The sequence below is a fragment of the Otolemur garnettii genome, unplaced genomic scaffold, assembly GCF_000181295.1.
Source record: "Otolemur garnettii isolate 467f Iridium unplaced genomic scaffold, OtoGar3 scaffold00198, whole genome shotgun sequence".
In the NCBI taxonomy this organism is placed as follows: Eukaryota; Metazoa; Chordata; class Mammalia; order Primates; family Galagidae; genus Otolemur; species Otolemur garnettii.
The window spans coordinates 1,783,327-1,803,951 of record NW_003852593.1 but is presented as its reverse complement, the minus strand read 5'-3'; the positions used below and the strand labels follow the sequence as shown (position 1 = coordinate 1,803,951).

Genomic DNA, 20,625 nt, shown 5'->3' with positions numbered 1-20,625 from the left:
CCGCCGCCGCCGCAGTCGCCCGCCACGCGCGCTGGGGCGGGCTCCGCGCTAACGGCTTTCCAGAAGAGGGCGCGCGAGCGCTCCTCTCGCCGCCGTGTCCAAGATGGCTGCGGCGCTTCGCTGGCACTACAGCTCCCAGAAGGCCTCGCGCCGGGGGGGGGCACGGTAGGATTCTGTGGCGTGGCCTGCTGGGAGTTGTAGTCGCTCAGCCCGCTCTTGAGCCGGAGCTTGCAATTTTCAGACTGTCTAATTCTCGCGATCTCCGGGGGCGGAGGGCGACTGGTGCAGTTATCGCGAGATGACGATGGGAGGCGGGACACGTGTTTCCAAGGTGACGTGCTCCGCCACGGATGCTCCTCCTTTGCTGTGCCCGTGCGGCCCGCGTGTCTGCTCTGCGTCTTGGAGGCCTGAGGGCGCCAGCGCCTGGAGCTGCAGCAGAGTGTACGCCATGGGGAAGGCCAAGGCGGTCAGGGCGCGAAGGACGGCCTCGGGGGCGCGGGGAGCCCCGGCGAGGGTCTGCCCCAATCCTTTCGAGGTGAAAGTCAACAGGCAGAAGTTCCAGATCCTGGGCAGGAAGACACGCCACGACGTGGGGCTGCCCGGCGTGTCTCGCGCGCGGGCCATCAGGAAGGTAGGCGGGCCGCCCCCTCACGTTTTGAACTTAGGGTATCGCCCGCTGCCGGGATCGGGGCCCTGGCTGGTGCTGGCCGGCCTGGGGCCAGCTGCGTGCTTCCCTCTGCCTCTGTTTCCTCGCCTGCAAAATGGAGACTGTAGTAGTTAGACAGCACCGACTTTTAAAACTTCATGCCTCTCCTTTTCTATGAGCTGGAATGACTTTATCCTGGAAAGCGATTGTCCCTCCTTGAGACCCTGCACACACGGTTTGGAGACTTATCCAGCTGAGCTGCCATGATGTCCCGTACTTATTCTTACCCTTCCTCATTTAAACTTTGAGCCAGTACTGCCGATCGAGGGACCATGGACAGGGTTTACCTGGGGTACTTCAGAGATACTTGGAGGATGAGTGTGCCTCCCCCTAGGTACATCACCTTGTCCCTTGAGGGGTAACTGAAGTGGCATCTCTGTGGAAAGACACATTGCTTCCTCCGGTCTTTTGTTTATGGTCCAGTCCTGGAATATTATTTACCTGCTTTTCAAATTCAGTTCAGCAAATGGCATCCTGTATGCAACGTAGTAGACAATGTTCATTTAAAAAAAAAAAAGTATATTTATCATTACTGGGGAAGATATATTAGTAGGATGGTGGAGAAATGAAGACCCAGAAAGGACAAGTAAATTTCCTAAAGTCACACAACTGAGAAGGCTGGGGCATGCCTTCAGATCTCAATGTCTGCAAAGCCTTTGTGCTACACGGAGTGCTTACTTTTAAGCTGTGTTTTAGAATGGGACATAAAGATAAATAAGACCTGGCCTTTGCCTTCAGGAGGTCATACTGTCACCCAGTGTGCAATACAGATGACCTTTCGATTAAATCATCTATCATCCTTACTGCAAGGAGATGACAGCATGTACAATAGGCAACTTAAAATTGACTTTATTCCGGGCCCTAGAGCAGAGTGAAGAGTAGTATGGTCTCTAGAGCAGACACGTTCGCCTTCACCACTTAAACTTCTGTTTTCTTTCTTTCTTTTTTTTTTGAGACAGAGTCTCACTGTGTCACCCTGAGTAGAGTGCCATCACAACTCACAGCAACCTCTAACTCTTGGGCTTAAGCGATTCTCTTGCCTCAGACTCCCAAGTAGCTGGGACTACAGGCGCCTGCCACAGCACCCAGCTATTTTTTTGTTGCAGTTGTCATTGTTGTTCAGCTGGCCCTGGCCACGTTTGAACCCACCAGCCTTGGTGTACGTGGCTGACACCTTAACCACTGTGCTACAGGTACAAGCCATGCATCTTCTTTATTTTGCATTTCTAAAGGGGAAATAATATACATCCTATCTGTGATGGTGGTTTATGAGAATTAAATACTATTATCTGTTGACTGGCTAAAAACTAGACAGTGCTCTGTGAGCTGGTGCAAGAGCCATGAGTTGTTGGCCAAGATTTCCAGTTAAGACTTTTCTTTTTTGAAGACAATAGATGAGCTAATTTAAGGGGGTGAAGTAAGGAGAATGAAGGAGAGGGGAGGAGGGATGGGATGGGGTGGTGACAGTGTATGGCACACTTCTTGGGGGCGGGACACAATTATAAGAGGGACTTTATTATTATTATTTTTTAATATATATTTTTTGAGACAGAGTCTCACTATGCTGCCCTGGGTAGAATGCCATGGCGTCACAGCTTACAGGAACCTCAAACTCTTGGGCTTAAGCAATTCTCTTGTCTCAGCCTCCGTAGTAGCTGGGACCACAGGTGCCCGCCACAACACCCAGCTATTTTTTGTTTTTGTTGAAGTTGTTTAGCTGTTGTTTAGCAGGCCCAGGCTGGGCTCAAACCTGCCACCCTCGGTGTATGTGGTTGGCACCGCAACCACTGTGCTACGGATGCTGAGCCTGTACGGGGGACTTTATCTAACCAATGCAATCAGTGTAACCTAATTCTTTGTACCCTCAATGAATCCCAAACAATCAAAAAAAAATTTTTTTTTCTCTATCAATGTTTACTTGTTCTACTATGCTTCACATAGTCAACCAGTGATTTTGATACACAATTTGATGGATTTTTGAATGTTTTCCTCACTTCTACTCGGTACTGGCCACTCTGACCTCTCTTCATCAATGACACTTCCTCCTCAGAAAAATGTTTAAGCCATTTGTACACTGTGGTTTTCCTCATGGCATTATCCCCATCAACTTGCACTAACAGGTCTCTAATTTCACTTCCACTCTTGCCCAGTTTAACAATAAATTTAATGTTCATTCATTGCTATAATTTACGCACCAACATTCTCAGGACAGCACACAAAAACACAGCAATAATGAATGCTACTCAGCAAAACACTGCCACATTCCACATGAACACAGCTGTGAGACAGTTATGCACCAGTTATGAAACCTTACCAAGCTGTTGGTACAGTGCTGCAAACACAAGCTCATGGCAGCAAGTTCGAGAACTTAATTGTCAGACCTCATATTCTACTTTTCTAAATAAGTCCAGCCTAAAGTACTCACTTGATTAAACGAAGGCAGCTACTGCAGCTGAAGAACAGTTCACGTCTTTAGCTTGGCTAGTGTGCTTTTCGCTTTTCCTTTCTTTCAGCACTGACAGACTCTAAGTAGAGCAAAATAAAGTGATTACCCATTATCATTGAGAGTAAGTTGGTTTTCTCCTCAAAATTCTATCCCTAGTAGGGAATGTTTGTCATAGGTTAAAGCAGATTCTGTATGAACTTTGACATCACAGTGTATAGCTCTTAAACTTAAAATGTGCACCATTCGGCTCAGCACCTGTGGCTCAAGCGGCTAAGGCGCCAGCCACATACACCTAAGGTGGCGGGTTCGAATCCAGCCGGGGTCTGCCAAACCACAATGGCTGCAACCAAAAATAGCCGGGCGTTGTGGCAAGCGCCTGTGGTCCCAGCTACTTGGGAGGCTGAGGCAGGAGACTTCCTTGAGCTCAGGAGTTGGAGGTTGCTTTGAGCTTTGATGCTATGGCACTCTACCCAGTGGGGATAGCTTGAGGCTCTGTCTTAAAAAAAAAAAAATGTGCACCATTCAGTGTGCTGGCTGAGGCCTGTAATTCCAGCACTTTGAGAGGCCAATGTGGGAGGATCCCTTGAGGACAGGAATTTAAAACCAGCCTAAGTAAGAGCAAGACCCCTCACTACAAAATATAGAAAATTTAGCCGGGTGTAGTGGCACATGACTGTAGTTCCAGCTACTCACTTAAGCCCAGGAATTTGGGGTTGTAGTGAATTGTGATGACAGCATGGCTCTCTAGCCCATGGTCTCTAGCAGCAGAGTGAGACCATGCCTCTCAAAAAAAACACAAAAAACAAAAAACCACACACCGTTCTGATGTCCCCTTTGGAGGAAATTGCAAGAATTTTTTGTGAGATTGTTTTATGATCTGTTTTTCAGCGTACACAGACGTTACTAAAGGAGTACAGAGAAAGGGATAAGTCCAACGTATTTAGAGATAAACGCTTTGGGGAGTACAATAGCAACATAAGTCCAGAGGAAAAGATGATGAAGAGGTTTGCTCTGGAGCAACAGGTATGAAAAAAAATTGGAGGAGGGTGTTTGCTATACATTGTCCACAGAAGTCAAGCCCAAAGTGAGGCTGTTTCTCCCCTTCATTTACTTCCATGTCCATGGACACTTGCCCACAGGTGCAGTATGTATCCCCTGAATCCTTACTTTCCTGTACTTTGTCCTGCTAGGCCAGAGGGGAAGCACCTTCTGCAAATATGACTTGAGTGGATGAATATCTCAGCCAGCACATACTGGGGTTCTTGCCTGCTGCCTTCCCTTCTGTTGAGTGGAGAGCCTGTGGGCTGAGGGGCACAGCTGAGGGGTAACCCTGTGAGACTTACAGTAGCCTACCTGGACTGTTGACATATTGAAGAATTTCCTTCTGTGAGCTCTGTTCATGTCTCAGTCATTGCTCAGATGACTTAGAATACTCTGTAAGGCTGTGTAGGCCACATTGTCACATTCACATATGATGGAATAATAATTGTTTTTGCTATGAAATGAATATGGTAATTAGGGAAACTGGTTTTTTTTTTTTCTCTTCTGTCAGCGACATCACGAGAAAAAAAGCATCTACAACCTAAATGAAGATGAAGAACTGACTCATTATGGCCAATCCCTGGCAGACATTGAGCGACATAACGACATCGTGGACAGTGACAGTGATGCTGAGGATCGAGGGACGCTATCCGGTGAGGCTGGATTGGCTCACACGAGCCCAGGGCTGGAGCCAGGACAGTCTGCTCATTGTCAGACTTGCCCCTCTGGAAAAAGTTGTTGCATGAAAGTTTCACTGAGCAGTAACTTCTTGATAAATTCCACACGTGATAGGTTTTGGCTTGGCGGTGCCTGTGGTTCAGTGGGCAGGACACCGGCCCCATGTACTGAGGGTGGCAGGTTCAAACCCAGCCCTGGTCAAATTGCAACAAAAATATACCTGGGCTTTGTGGTGGGCGCCTGTACTCCCAGCTACTTGGGAGGCTGAGGCAAGAGAATCACCTAAGCCCAGGAGTTGGAGGTTGCTGTGAGCTGTGACGACACAGCACTCTACCGAGGGTGAAAAAGTAAGACTCTGTCTCTTAAAAAAAAAAAATTGAGAACTTGTGGATGCTTTTACAGGCTGAAAAAGCACATTAATATCCATTTTCTTATTTGAACCTCATAATAGCTTCTGTTACCTTATGAGCTCAGAGAAGGAAGGTAAAGTTTGTCCAATCCAAGAGCCAGATAAAGCCAACCACATCAGCACCCCCTAAGCAGCTCTTCTACACTGACCTGCTTTGTTACAGATTCTGACCTGTGTGGTTTCAGCGGGGTTTATGTAGTTCTGTCTTTATTAGGAAACTACTTGTGGCAGTTTTGTGAGGCAGATAATAATGAGCCTCATATCGGTGGGTAATGACGTGAAACAGGGAATTCTGGCTTTAGTGCATAAGGGCATCTTTGGCCTTATGTAGAGTTACATTGTATCATTAATTAGTTTACATTCTTTTAATGTAAACTTTAATGAGGAGGTCCCATTTTCCAGATATAAGCTACACAAAACAAAAATTGATCTTCAAAGTTTTTGTGGAGAGCTCAAGAATTCAAGCTCAGGACTAGCTTTTGGTATCTGGATGATCCAGGGTGGGGACAAAAGGTTTAGACCCAAGGCAGCTTGTGGTGCAGAGCCCACTGTTGGGTGACAGCACCAGGCCTGTGGCTACTGGGACTTCGTGCTTGTAAACAGGTAGCCAGTAATTTATCCTCCGTGCCTTTGTCTTTGCACTTTTCACGGCTTGAGACTTTTTGCACACTTTCAACTGTAAAGTGTCCTCACTTGGGGACCAGAATTCACGTGACTTGTTGGTGTCTGGTGAGCAGCATCATTCTCGTCACCAGTAGGACTGTGGTATTAGGTGACTGGAGGGAACAAGGGTTCTATTTCTGCCAGGTAACAGAATCCTGGGGATTCAGTGATTTATTTGAAATTTCCTATCCTTTGATTTTGATTATGAGCTCACAAAAACCTAGGTAGTTGATAAAACAAAAGCCTCTTACTTTTTTTTTTTTTTTGAGACAGAGTCTCAACTATGTCGCCCTTGGTAGAGTGTCATGGCATCATAGCTCACAGCAACCTCAAACTCTTGGGCTTAAACGATTTTCTTGCCTCAGCCTCCCAAGTAGGCGTTGTGACTACAGCCGCCCGCCACAACACCTATTTTTTTGTTGTTATTGTTGTCGTTGTTTGGCAGGCCTGGGCTGGGCTCAAACCCACCAGCTCCAGTGTATGTGGCTGGTGCCCTAGCTGCTGAGCTATAGGCACTGAGCCAGATTTTTTTTTTTCTTGGATGTGGAATTCTCAAGACTGCTTTTGGGGAAATGTTGGCAGAGTACTAAAAGGAATGCTTCCCAGTACAAGGCCTGGGCTTCACAGTGGTGTCTTCTGCCCTTTTTTCTACAGCTGAGCTGACGGCTGCACACTTTGGAGGCGGCAGCAGACTCCATGTGAAGACTTCTCAACAGGAGGGCGAGGAGCGGGGAAAACCAAAGTCACGGAAAGAACTCATTGAAGAGCTCATTGCAAAGTCAAAACAGGAGAAGGTGGGTTAGTTAGTATTCTCTGTCAGAAGATGTGCTCACCAAAGTATGTTTGAGCTTTCTTCCTTATATATTTTGGGCCTGCACTTAATATTTTATATTACTTCAACATAAGACTCATTTTGAACAGAAGCATTTTAAATCTCATCAAGAGCATGCCTCCTATGGGTTTTTGTTGTTCTGGTGGATTCTAGTAGTTGAACCCACCAACTCTGTGTATCTTAGAGTTTACGCTGTTTCTCATTGACTTGTTATGGCCTGCTGAGAGGGTCTAGTGAACCGTTTACAGCAGGAAATTACTTCTGTCTAATAAGATTTTGTAACTTTGCTTTTAAGGTCCTCATTTCTCTTGGTCTCTTTTTTCTGTGGTGCTGAGCACAGGTGGTTACTGTGCATGTCCTGGGCGGGGAGGTCAGCAGTGATGTGTGTGGTATGTCCTGTGTCTCTGCAGAGGGACAGACAGACTCAGCGGGAAGATGCCCTAGAACTCACGGAGAAGCTAGACCAGGACTGGAAGGAAATCCAGGCTCTGCTGTCACACAAAACCCCCAAGTCAGAGAGCAGAGACAAAAAGGAGAAGCCCAAGGTAGGAGTGGGATGACTGAAACCCTGAACTTCATCTGGACCCTTCTGTGGAGAAAAGGCTGCAGCTGGGAATCTCTTCTGGCCTTTTCTTGTTAGGACAGCGTTTCTCTTGGGTGTTGATGTGGAATTGCCTGAGGAGGTACGATGTTGGGGTGGGAGTGGGTCCAAAATTACTTCAAAGTGGTATATCCAGGGATAGGTGGTACTTTGGGGTGGAGGCTTTAGGTGTTTGAACTTTCTGTAATATATTTGCTTATTGATGTATGTATATTTCATATACATTTATTTATTTTTCCTTTATACTATATTTTATTCCTGCATCATTTTTTTTAATCTAAATTGTTGAGAAATGTTGCATTTGCTTAAGTTAGCTGGATTTTGGGGGGAAAATCTAGGATTTCACCAGATGACACTGTCACTTGGCCATCTGGGCATCTCTGATTTCCTCTTACTGCTGCTGTTGCGGCTTAGGGTTTAATGCTTAGATGACCAGTTGTTTTTGTTAAAGCAGATATATTCTGAGGAGAATTTTCTAGGAGTAAAAGAACTTCTGTGTGATGAAGTGTCCACTGAGTTCCCAGTCCTTTCTCTCTAGAAGAAAAAACGTAGGTGTGGCCTAGCTTCTTCCTTAGCAGCGTCCAGCTTTGTAAGAGTAGATAATTTCCCCTTTCCACTTTAGCCCGATGCATATGACATGATGGTTCGTGAGCTTGGCTTTGAAATGAAGGCTCAACCCTCTAACAGGATGAGAACAGAAGAGGAGCTGGCACATGAGGAGCAAGAGCGGCTCCAGAGGCTGGAGGTAGGGGGGCCAGTGCCTGCCCAGGGGGACAGCTGGGGGACTGTTTGACCCCAAGTGCATCATGGGCCTCTTCCTGCCCGCTGTGTGTTTGCGGATGGCGGGGATGGTGGGTGGCTTGCTCAGGTGTCTTTTTTCTCATTTATCATCGGGTGATAAATGAGAGTCAGGTTGGCCAGCAGAATTCGCTACAAAGACTGAGCATAACACGTTTTCCTCCCTAGTGAATGGAGAGTATTTCTGCCACAAAGTTTGTTGCAGTATGTTTTGTTCAGTAAGAAAGTCTTCCTGGTGATGTTTGCCAAGTGTTTTCAATTGAGGCCCACAAGCAGAAGCAAGCCAGGCACCAGTGTCAGAACTGAGAGGATGGTGGGCTGGGACGTGGGCCCACTGGCTGCCCAGGGAACACAGATGTGACTTCTCTTTCCTTCCTATTCAGGCTGAAAGACTGCGGAGGATGTTAGGAAAAGATGAGGATGAAAATACCAAGAAACCAAAACATATTTCAGCAGATGATTTAAACGATGGCTTTGTACTAGATAAAGATGATAGACGTTTGCTTTCTTACAAAGTAAGACGTTTGGCTTTGTTTTCTTTTCTTTTTTTTTTTTTTTACTTTAAAAGCATATTTTCTGGTATTCATGCAGGGGTTTAACCAGTGTCTGTAAACTTGTGTCTCCGGGTGTTTGCAGTATTTCAGGTAACAACCTTCACAGAGCACCTGTAACGGTGGTGCCTCCACCTCAGCAGAAGGAGCTCAGATGACAGAATTAGACTCTTCCTGCTGCTTACCCAGCTGTCAGTGTCAGCTGCTTTTGTTTTTGTCTGCAAGATTACATCTGCATGACCCCAGCACAGTACTGAGGAGGTTAAGGTTAAAGTTCTGAGTATTTCTGAATGACATAATTGGGTTTCTGAGACTGGCTGTCTTGTTTCTGAACAGTGCAGTGGCACAATCAGAGCTCATGGCAACCTCCAGAGCCTGGGCTGGTCTTCCTGACTCAGCCTCTCAAAGCAGTACAGGCATGTGACACCACATCTGGCTAATTTTTTTAAAAATGCTGCTTTTGTTAGACATGAGGTCCTATTGTGTTGTCCAGGCTGCTCTTGCATTCCTGACCTCAAGCAGTCCTCTCACCTCAGCCTCCCAGAGTGCTGGGATTATAGGCGTGAGCCACTGCACCTAGCTCTGGTACATTTTTAAATTGTGAATCTTAAAAGATCTGTACCTTCACCTGGTAGAGTGTATCATTGGGGTTCAGGGAAGGAAGGCAGGCCGGGGTTTGAGCAGAAAGCTACATACAACAAAAACACTGGGTTATCTGCCTCCTGGTGCAGCCCCCAAACCAGTGGTGGGTGCTGTGGATACTGCTGCTGTGACCCACATGCCTTCCAAGTCTCAGACCTGTGTTGCCTGCTGGTGAAGCTTCTCCTAAGCTCAGTGTCCTGGCAGCAGGGCTATCTGTGAGCCTCTGGCTCCTATGGCTCTAGGGATGCCCTGGAAGGGGCAGAGCATCCAGCAGGTGGGAGCATCAGCGCTATGGGCACAGGATCCTGGCACAGGTACGGGACCTGTGTGGTGACATTCTAGGGCTATCATGCTCTTTTTTTTTTTTTTAATTGAATCATAACTTTTTACATTGATGCATTTATGGTGTTCAGGGTACTGCTTTGATATACAATGTGAAATGCTTGCATTGAACTAAGTAACACATCCATCACAATTATACTCATTTCTTTTTTTTTATAATTTTTTTTTTGAGACAGAGCCTCAAAAAAAGGCTCTTTCTTTTTTTGTAGAGTGCCGTGGCATTACAGCTCACAGCAACCTCCAACTCCTGGGCTCAAGCGAGTCTCCTGCCTCTGCCTCCCAAGTAGCTGGGACCACAGGCGCCCGCCACAACGCCCGGCCATTTTTTGGTTGCAGCTGTCATTGTTGTTTGGCGGGTCCGGGCTGGGGATTCAAACCCGCCACCTTAGGTGTACATGGCTGGCGCCTTAGCCATTTGAGCTATAGGCGCTGAGCCCTCATTTCTTAATAGTTCTGAAATGTACCACTGCATCATGCACATTAGATGAGGTCCCCCAAATGCTCTCCCTCCTCCCATATCCCCCTCCCCTCTCTCCTCTTCCCTTCTACTTTCTGGACAATAGTGTATGTTTCACCATTCATGTGAATGTGTAAGTGACTATATATTGATTTCCTAGTAGTAGTGAGTACATTGGGTACTTTTTTTCCATTCTTGAGATACTTTACTAAGAAGCATATGTTCCAGCTCCATCCAGGTAAACATAAAAGATATGATGTCTCCATCTTTTTATGGCTGCATAGTATTCCATGGTGTACATATACCGCAATTTATTATCCATTCATGGGTTGATGGGCACTTGGGCTGTTTCCATGTCTTGGCTGTTATGAATTGGGCTGCAATAAATATTTGGTGCAAATGTCTTTGTTGTAAAATTATTTTTGATCATCTGGGTATATACCTAGTAGAGGAATTGCAGGATCGAACGATAGGTCTACCTTTAGTTCCTTGAGTGTTCTCCAAACTTCTTTCCAAAAAGGTCATATTAGCTTGCATTCCCACCAGCAGTGTAGAAATGTTCCCTTCTCTCCTCATCCACGCCAACATCTGTAGTTTTAGGATTTTGTGATGTGGGCTAATCTTACTGGAGTTATATTATCTCAAAGTGGTTTTGATTTGCATTTCTCTGATGATTAAGGATAATGAGCATTTTTTCATGTGTTTGTAGGCCATGCACCTGTCTTCATCCGAGAAGTTTCTGTTCAAGTCTCTTGCCCACATAGAAATGGGGTTATTAATTCTTTTCTTATTGATTAGTTTGAGTTCTCTATAGATTCTAGTTATCAGACCTTTGTTGGAAGCATAACCTGCAAAAATCTTCTCCTATTCTGAAGGTTGTCTTGTTTGCTTTACTTACTGTGCTCTTGGCTGTGCAAAAGCTTTTTAGTTTGATCTATCGTGCTCTTTTCCCAGGATGGAAAGATGAATGTCGAGGAAGATGTCCAAGACAAGCAAAGCCAGGAAGCCAGTGGGGATGAGGGTGAGGAGGATGAGGGCGAAGGCTCCAGCGGGGAGGACCTGGAGGAGAGCGATGGCCCAGAGAGCCACTCGGACCTAGAATCTGGTGTAGAGAGTGGGGAAGAAAGTGAGAATCCGAAGAAAGATCATCAGAGTCCTGGGAAAGGATCGAGAACTGGTGGCCAAAGAGCTGGAAAAGCTGCCAGAACAGAGCTGCCCTTCACATTTGCAGGTACAGGAACAGCCAGGTTTTCTTTGGTTTCTCGATGACCTTTGCAACCTGGCCATAGCACACATATTTGTCTCCCTCCCTAGGGCTGCATTTGTAGAGTAGGGACCACGTGTGCACCTCGAGTGTATGGGCATAGTCCTGTGTGTGCCCCTTGCCATGGGTACAGGTTCTGTCCTCCTCCTCAGTGTTGGCTCACCCAGGTCTTTGTGTGTGACCGTGGGGACGGTCCTGTGGGTCAGTATCCAGATGAGGCACCTGTGCCTTGCCTTGGCAGTGACTTCACACTCCTGGGTGCACCGTCAGCCTTGTGTGTTGGCCAGCAGGGCCAGAGAGACAGATGATACTTGTGGGAGGGCTCCCTATGTTTGTCCTGGCCACATAACACCTTAGAGTGGACACAGAGAAAGTTGCCCTGAAATGTCCTGTGACTGAAGGTTGTTTCTAGATAGGATAAAGCATGCCTCTGGGGATGTACTTCCTGTGGGTGAGAGTCTCAGAAGGTAGTGTTGCTTAGTCCTGTGGTCCCCAACCCCCAGGCCGTGGACTGGTACCAATCCAGGCCTGTTAGAACCGGGCCTCACAGCAGGAAGTGAACAGGAGGAGTGAAGCTCCATCTGCTTACAGCTACCCCTTTGTTGGCATCACCTGAGCTCCACCTCCTGTCATATTGGTGGCAGCATAGGAGTCTCTGTGAGAATCCATTATAAACTACACATGCAGGGATTGAGCTCAAGGCCCCACTGGGTTCAGGACGTTGGAATGAGTTGTGTAATTATTTCATTATAGGTAAAAAGGTGATAGTAACAAAGTGCACAATAAATGTAATGTGCTTGAATTATCCCCAAACCATCCCCTTCTCCTCCTAGTCTATAAAAAAATTGCCTTCTGTAAAACTGGTCCCTGGTGCCAAGCAATTATGGTTTACACGCAGGTGTCAATTCCAGCCTCTGCCCGCCCACTGCCTTTGTCTTAGCTATATTCCCCTGAGGGCTAGATGCTAATGGTCTCTTTACTCACAACCCCTGGATTAGCCCATTCTAACAGTCTGGGCATGAAAACCAGCAGCTATTTAAGTGGGTTCCTGACAGAGGGAAGGTGGGGACCCCATGGGTCCCCAGGGCTGTTCTGGGCACTGTCCTCTTGGACAGCCCAGTTCAGGCCAATCTGTCTCCTCGGCCCATTGGGATGCAGTTGTGGTGGCTAGGAGATTAACATCTATCTAAAATGTGTGTTAAGGTCTCTACCTTGTTAAAGTAAAAAAACTGACTTACTGACATTGTGTTTGGTTTTTAACCTATGTGAGCAGAAACATAATTCTCAGTGCAGGTGTTAAATGCATGTACTCTGTTTTTACAGCTCCTGAGTCCTGTGAGGAACTGAGATCTTTACTGTCGGGAAGATCGATGGAAGAGCAGCTTTTGGTGGTGGAGAGAATTCAGAAGTGCAACCATCCGAGTCTCGCGGCAGGAAACAAAGCAAAGCTAGAAGTATGCGGTGAACATGCATGCTGAGTACTAGGAGCGTGAGCCTGACCCTAGTCCCTGTGAACGTGGACTTGTCTATAGTGACAAAGTGGGCCTTGGCCTGTCGCTTGATTGTCTGTGTGGTGCCTCAGTGCAAGCAGGCAGAGCCACCCTTGGCATCTCACTCCTCCTTGGCCTGCAGCGGGCACTGGGGCCTTTGTTTCACTGAGGCCTGCAGAGTGGGCTTGGACTTTAGGGAAACAAGTAGCTGTGAATGTGCTTTTTCTCTGTTAGTGAATGTTATGTTTTTACTGTAGATAAGGTAGTCTGGGTGTATTCCTGCTTCTGTTTCCATAACATGTAGTGCCTGTCATTCTATAGAAGGCACACCTGATCCTTAGCTTTTTTTTTTTTTTTTTTTTTTTTTTTTTTTTTTTTTGAGACAGAGTCTCACTCTGTCACCCTGAGTAGAGTGTTGTGGCCTCATAGCTCACAGCAACCTCACACTCTTGGGCTCAAGACATTCGCTTGCCTCAGCCTCCCCAGTAGCTGGAGCTACAGGCATCTGTCACAATGCCTGGATAATTTTTCTATTTTTAATAGCAATGAGGTCTCACTCTTGCTCAGCCTGGTGTCAAACTCTGGAGCTCAAACATCCACTTGCCTCTCCTTCCTAGAGTGCTGGGATCACAGGCGTGAGCCTCCACACAGGCCTCTTACCTTTTCTGTGCATTGCCTGCTGTTGGACAGGCTCAAGCAATGTCTTTGGTTATGCTGTGGAATTCTCATGCCAGGGTCCTCTACCCACCTGGTTTTCCCAGAGCATAGTGACACAAGAGTTAGATGCTATGGTTTTGCTCTTGGTGCTAAACACTGAGCTTTCTCCACCTCATGTCCCTGCAGAAACTATTTGGCTTTCTTTTGGAATATGTCGGCGATTTGGCTACAAATGATCCTCCAGACCTCAGAGTAATCGATAAGCTGGTTGTGTAAGTGAAAGTAGCATGTTATCTGGAGGGGGGAGCTGAACAATTTTTGTCCTGTTTAGAATTATAAGCATGCTTTCTACAGTTATTAGTAAGGTAGACAAAATGAGACATCAGCAGGCCAGATGCATGGACTCCCCTCAGGGCTGTGGAGAGGCCTCATAGCTAGGCCCACTGCGGGAATTTGATGACAACGTCTTGCTTTTACCATTTGCTGCACTGGTCACTTTTAACCACAAACAAGTTGATGTTAGGACAGTTCAACCCGTTCACACCCAGACTGCAGGCCCCAGGATGAGTCGGCTGCTAAGCAGGACAGGCAGCAGCAGCAAAAACACCCGGCGGGCCAGATAAATGTCCTATTCGGGCCATAGTTTGAGGATGCCTGGTGTAGACTATTACAGATACTACTAGAAAAATTATCTGAGGCCCACGGAGGCCAGCCAGGTTGTAAGAGGAAAAGTGGATTCGTCCAGGGGCTACCAGTTGTAATTTGCTTAGACGCAGGTGACTTCGTGGGAAAGTGGTTACAGAGGTTTTTTCTTGTATTTTTTGTGACATAGAATCACGCTCTCCTGACTTACATTTCTGCTTAACAGGCAGTTATATAATCTTTGCCAGATGTTTCCTGAATCTGCAAGTGACTCTATGAAATTTGTCCTCCGAGATGCTATGCATGAGATGGAAGAAATGATTGAGACCAAGGGCCGGGCCGTGTTGCCAGGGCTAGACCTGGTAAGCAGAGGCGGGTTCAGTCCAGTCTCTCCCACGGCCAGCACAGGTCAGGCTCTGTTCAGAACAGAGGGCTGATGGGGACAGTGCACGTGGCTGGGAAAGGTTGGCAGTGATCTGGACAGAGGACTGCAGTGTCCAGACCTACCAGCAGCGCGTGTGTAGCTGTGGGATTCTGGCTGGATTCACACGTGGTGTGGCATTTGGTCAGATGCAGCAGAGGCACTGGCTTGTCCCTCAGGCCCAGGCCTGTGGCTGGCTGCTCTGTTATCCTTGGTTTTTCTGTTTCTTCAAAGGTTGAGAGACATTTGGACTGCTCTGAGACTTTTTTTTTTTTTTTTTTGAGACAAGAGTCTCAGTGTGTTGCCCTCAGTAGAGTGCCGTGGCATCACAGCCCACAGCAACTTCAAACTCTTGGGCTTAAGCAGTTCTCTTGCCTCAGCCTCCCAAGTAGCTGGGACTACAGGTGCCCATGACAACACTAGGCTATTTTTTGTTGCAGTTGTTACTGTTGTTTGGCAGGCCTGGGCCAGGTTCGAACCTGACAACCCAGGTGTATGTGGCTAGCACCCTAGCCACTGAGCTATTGGCGCCAAGCCTACTCTGAAACTTTTAATGTATTTTTTCCACCCCAAGATAATTCTACTTTATTTTCTACACTCTCATGTTCTTCTCATTTTTGTCACTTAGGCCTGACGCTAACTCTGAAATTAGGAAGCTAAACTGAACAGGGTAGGGGAAGCCTCTTGGTAGCCACAGTAACAGGGGGACCAAAACTCCTTGAAGGCACGTCACATCCCCAGCCACCTGCCCATCCCCTTCATCTGTTTTATAGCAGCCTCCTAGTGGTGAGAGGCCCTGTCCTGCAGGGAGTGGCTCAGGGTCACTGTGAAGACCTAGTGTCCAAGGCTGCCCCACCATCGTCACCAGGACCTTTACTATTGGTTTCACCTCTGAGCCCTTTTTAAAGGTATTATTTTGAATTTTATTTTACATTTTTAATCTGTATATTACTTTCTTTCTAGCTCATTTATTTGAAAATTGTGGGGCTGCTATTTCCAACATCGGACTTCTGGCACCCAGTTGTCACCCCTGCCCTGGTGTGCATGAGCCAGCTGCTTACTAAGGTGAGTCCATCTCAGCCCGCCTCAAGAGTGTCTCACTTTAAGGGTCAGGGAGATGGGACTCCTGAGGTTAAGCATAAGAAGGCATATCCACAGGCCCTGTGGAGGGTTAGGGTCAGAAAGCCTGGGCCATAAGCCAGAGTGCCCAGCTTGAACAGCCCCAGGCAGGATGAGGGGGACTGATTAAAGAGAGTGACCCCAGAAAACAGCCTTTAAGTTAGTGGTGAAGGTCAAGTATGATACAGGCTTTTGTTTCCCTTCTGGCTTAATAAAGTTTACAAGTTTCTTTTCCTTTTGTGGGCATGGGATGGGTGTGTGCTCACGCGGGATCTCCCATCTGAGGGAGAACTTCACAGTCTTTGCATATGGGAGGCCCTTTATCTTTCCGGGTTCACTTGATCCCTCAGCATCGCTGTGAGGTCCAGGTGAAGCTCAGTGGGTACCCAGTTTGGGAACATTCCAGAACATCATTCCAGAGCAGAGACTGAGACCCGTGTCCCTTTCCAGTGCCCTGTCCTGTCCCTCCAAGATGTGGTGAAAGGCCTGTTTGTGTGCTGCTTGTTCCTGGAGTTTGTGTCCTTGTCTCAGAGGTTCATACCCGAGCTCATGAACTATCTCCTTGGGATTCTTTACATAGGAATTCCGAACAAACAAAGCCCAGGTGAGTCTATGAGGAGCTGGTTTCAAATATTTTGTACTTTAGAATTTTTTAAAAGTGATTTGTGGCTCGGCGCCTGTGGCCCAAGCGGCTAAGGCCGCCAGCCACGTACACCTAAGGTGGCGGGTTCGAATCCCCAGCCCGGGCCCGCCAAACAACAATGATGGCTGCAACCAAAATGGCCGAGCGTTGTGGCGGGTGCCTGTGGTCCCAGCTACTTGGGAGGCGGAGGCAGGAGACTCGCTTGAGCCCAGGAGTTGGAGGTTGCTGTGAGCTGTGATGCCACAGCACTCTACCCAGGGGATAGCTTGAGGCTCTGTCTCAAAAAAAAAAAAAAAAAAAAAGTGATTTGTGTTCATTGTAGGAAGTTTAGAATAGGGAAAAGTAGAGAAGAGGCACGAATCCCTTGGGGTGGGACAGGCAGACCCTCCTCATCCCCTCCTGCACAGGCCGCTCCCTTGGCCTCATGTGCTCTCATCAGCCATGCTGGTTTAATCTCTGCTGACGCCCACCCTCAGAGAGGCTGTCTCTGACCAGCTCAAGCCCTGTCCACTGCCTGCCTCCACCACCCATCTGCTTTCTTGTGCTCTGTTGGGTTTGTTTCCATGGGTGCATCTCACTGCCTTGTCCCCTCCAAGGGCCTGAACTTCAGTTTGTTCTTGGATGGGGCCTATGCACCCACAGCCACATGTGGTATGTAGTCAGCCCACAGGAAGTTGTGTGGCAAGCCCCCCTCCCAGGCAGGGTCAGGTGCTGGGCAGTGACCACCTCTGCGGGAGCTTCCACCCAGCTCTGTTCCTTTCAAAATCTTCTGTATCTGGAATGCCCCAGGGAGCATGGTGACTGTCAGCACGTGTCTGTGAGGACATGCACCAGCGACATGGGTGCTGCAGCACTGCCTGCGAGCCAACAACGTTCAGGCCTCTCTGTCCCATTGCACTTGGCATTCAGGTTATGCTCTGGTGCGCCCCTTCAGAGCACGTGGGAAGAACTCCCAGTTACTCCTGGTTTCTGAGAGAGAGGACGCAGCCACATGGCAGAGGAGCAGCCTTTCCCTCTGCTGGGCTAGTGGACTGACAGCCCAGACAGCCACGGAGGCAAATCACATCAGGTACATGTGGGGCAGCTCCCAGGGTAGGTGAGGCCCCCTTGCCTTCTTGCAAAAGAAACCACCGAGACTTTTTGATTGGCCAGAATTTCCTTTTTTCCCCTGATCAATTTATTTTATACTAGGTAAAGCCTTTCTGAGGCATACTGCCCTGACAGTGGTTTCTTCCCCTATCCTAAACTATTTTCAAAATATATTTGCTTGATTTCCCAAATAGTGATTTGGAAATTAAAATGAAGCCACCTGTTTCAAGTTGTTCCTATATCTCCCATAGCCTTCCTTCCTGATCAGGGAAGTGTGGTGACACTTCTGTCCAGTGCCCAGTGCTGTGCCCCACAGGCCTCGGTGCTGAGCCGTAGCCTGAGGTGGCTCAAAGTCAGTTATTCAACCTGATGGGGGAGGGGTCATTTTCGCCAGGGTCATTGGTTTGTCAGTGACTGACGCAGCATGAGCTGGGTCCTCCCTGCCTCCTGCCCTCATAGGCTTTCCTGCCTGGCCGTGGGTCTGTCCCTCCTGCAGCGCTGTGTGCGGCTATACGGCACCCTGCCATCTTTCCATGCCATAGCCAGTCCTCTCCACGCCCTCCTGATGGAGCACCTGGCTGACTGCAGCCACCCCCATGAGCTCCAGGTGAGGCTCCCTGTACACTAAGGTGCTCTGTCCAGCTCAGACGTGTCCCTGAGCTAGGACCAGATTAGTTGGCCTTTTTGTTACTAAGGTTGAAAGTCAGGGACACCATCTGTGCAAAGTCCTTGGTGTGAATGGGAAATAAAGTTGTAACAGTGTGGTGACTGCACCCGCTGCAGAGTGCTGCAGCAGAGCCTTGGTCCTGCCTCACCTTGGAGCCATAATGTTGTTGGGCGCCATCTTTGGGGACTGAGTGGAAAGTCTACCAGGGCCTGGACATTTGGCTCTAGGCCACATGAGCACCTGAGCTCTGCAGTCGCCTGATGAGAGTCCTGAGGAGAGGCCTCCTCAGCTACATCCAGACTCCCTGTGTATGTAAAAAACAAGTTCTGCCCTCCAGGCACATCTAGCAGGTGCCTTTAGCCATTCCGGGTCTGCCTGCTTCCCTCCTGCCCTCATGTCAGCATGCAGCTCCCGGTGTTCTTAGAGCAGGAGGTTCCAGTGCTGCCTCCCTGACCCTCACCCCCAGTGGCACCCTGGATTTTTCAGAAAATCCAGACCACTGTCTGCCCTACTGGGATGAGAGCCCTGTGAAGACAGCAGCTCAGCTGTCCTGCTCCTGGTGCATACATAGACCACTCCACTGCCCAAGGAGTCCCTGCACCTGGTCTAGGGATGCAGATGAGATGGAAGCTCCTGCATCCACTTCCCCCACATGAGGCTGTGGCTTGTCTTTCATTTAAGGGACAGAGTGGCTCTCTGGTCATACAGAGTTTGGACTGGCTGAAGAACAACAGGTTCATGGTCTTGGGCAAGTTGGGTTGGCCTTGCCTTTGCACTGAGTCCCCATGGAGAAGAGGCGTTTAGGCTCTTGGAGCTACATCCCAACAGGCTGAGCAGTGGCTGTGCCCAAGGGTACAGGGAGCCAGGTGGCCTGAGTTCTGGGATACCTGTGCATAGGGAATGGGGCAGGACCAACATTAGTGAGCTCATTTCTGGAAGATTCTTCAGAAGCCAGCTCTTATAGAATCTAAGGCCTTAAGTGAATATATGCCTTACCTATCTGGTTCTGGAAGAGAGGAAGATAAGGTCATATCATCCGGACTGGTAAGAGACCCCATTCTGGCCTTGGCTTGCTGCTCCGCACACCCAGACTCTGCGTGCCCATGTCACCATCACAGGGAGGTGTTTCTCCATGTACTTCCACAGAAAGTGAGTCACGATGCATGTCTTGCAAGTTCCTCTGCAGAGAGGGGTTCTGTTTGTTTTCTGGATGCAAGAAGTACAGACTACTATGACTTCTCAATACCAGCATGGACCCTGATTTCTGAGGGTCACAGTGCTCAGAAGGACGCATGCTGTCCTATCCAGAAGATGGCCACTTCCATCACAGCCTGGCCACATCCCTGTAGCCCTTCACTTAACCTCTGGATGAGGAGCAATGGGGACCATGGCTGCAGGAGGTCTGAGGGGACACTGTCCTGCTCTCCTAACGTCTCATGTCAGCTTGTCTCATATTCTAGGAGCTGTGTAGGAGCATTCTGACAGAAATGGGCAACCAGAAGCAGCTCTACCGGCCACTGATCTGTGAGAAGAGCAAGCCTGTCCCGCTGAAGCTGTTCACCCCCCGTCTGGTCAAAGTGTGGGTGTCAGCAGCATCTCTTAGGAAGGGTCCTGCCTGTTGTGCATTTGAGTGAAAGGAGCAGGGTCAGGGGCACACCCTAGTCAGGCCCTGGCTGACTCTTGCCTCTTTAACTTGCCTTCCTGGTTTAGCCTCGAGTTTGGACGGAAACAGGGCAGCAATAAGGAAGAACAAGAAAGGAAGAGGCTGATCCACAAACACAAGCGGGAATTTAAAGGCGCTGTCCGGGAAATCCGAAAGGACAATCAGTTCCTGGCAAGGATGCAGCTCTCAGAGATCATGGAACGGTGAGTGGAACGCACCTGGGGACAGCTGTGGTGTGACTGCAGCACTAGCAGTCCATGCCCAGCACTGGCCCCAGCACCCTCAGCCTTGGCAGGGACTGCTGGCTAGGGCTGAGCGGACTTGTCTCCCTTCGCTTCCCTCCCTTTGTCCTGGGTATGGTAGCTATAGGCCACCTGGTTCTGTGAAAGGGAGAAGACTTCCTCCAAAAGCTAACCCAAGATGGTGTCTGCTTTTTTTGTTTTTTAGGGATGCGGAAAGAAAGCAAAAAGTCAAACAGCTTTTTAACAGCCTGGCTACTCAGGAAGGTGAATGGAAGGCTCTGAAGAGGAAAAAGTTCAAAAAATAAAATTGTTTTGTAAACTAGGCAAGGAACTTTTGTACATTAAAAGTAATATTAAAATATAAAAAGGCCAGGCGTGGTGGCTCATGCCTATAATCCTAGCACTCTGGGAATCCAAGGCGGGTGGATTGTCTGAGCTCATGGTTCAGGACCAGCCTGAGCAAGAGCTAGACCTGTAGGCTCGGCGCCTGTGGCTCAAGTGGCTAAGGCGCCAGCCACATACACCTAAGGTGGCAGGTTCGAATCCAGCCCGGGCCCGCCAA

At 48.3% G+C, this 20,625-nt stretch overlaps 1 protein-coding gene across 1 annotated transcript; it reads left to right on the top strand.

Annotated features, from left to right (window-relative positions):
* Positions 1-386: 386 nt before the first annotated feature.
* On the top strand, positions 387-20,386 carry NOP14 (NOP14 nucleolar protein). The gene is made up of 18 exons (XM_003801137.3): positions 387-631; positions 4,041-4,175; positions 4,705-4,846; positions 6,598-6,737; positions 7,186-7,320; positions 7,999-8,121; positions 8,558-8,689; positions 11,121-11,397; positions 12,754-12,884; positions 13,764-13,849; positions 14,446-14,581; positions 15,604-15,705; positions 16,210-16,363; positions 17,312-17,471; positions 17,951-18,098; positions 19,619-19,737; positions 19,869-20,024; positions 20,269-20,386. Exons 1-18 carry the CDS (start codon positions 449-451, stop codon positions 20,366-20,368), a joined length of 2,559 nt encoding a protein of 852 aa, XP_003801185.1. The 5' UTR covers positions 387-448; the 3' UTR covers positions 20,369-20,386.
* The last annotated feature ends 239 nt before the right edge of the window (positions 20,387-20,625 follow it).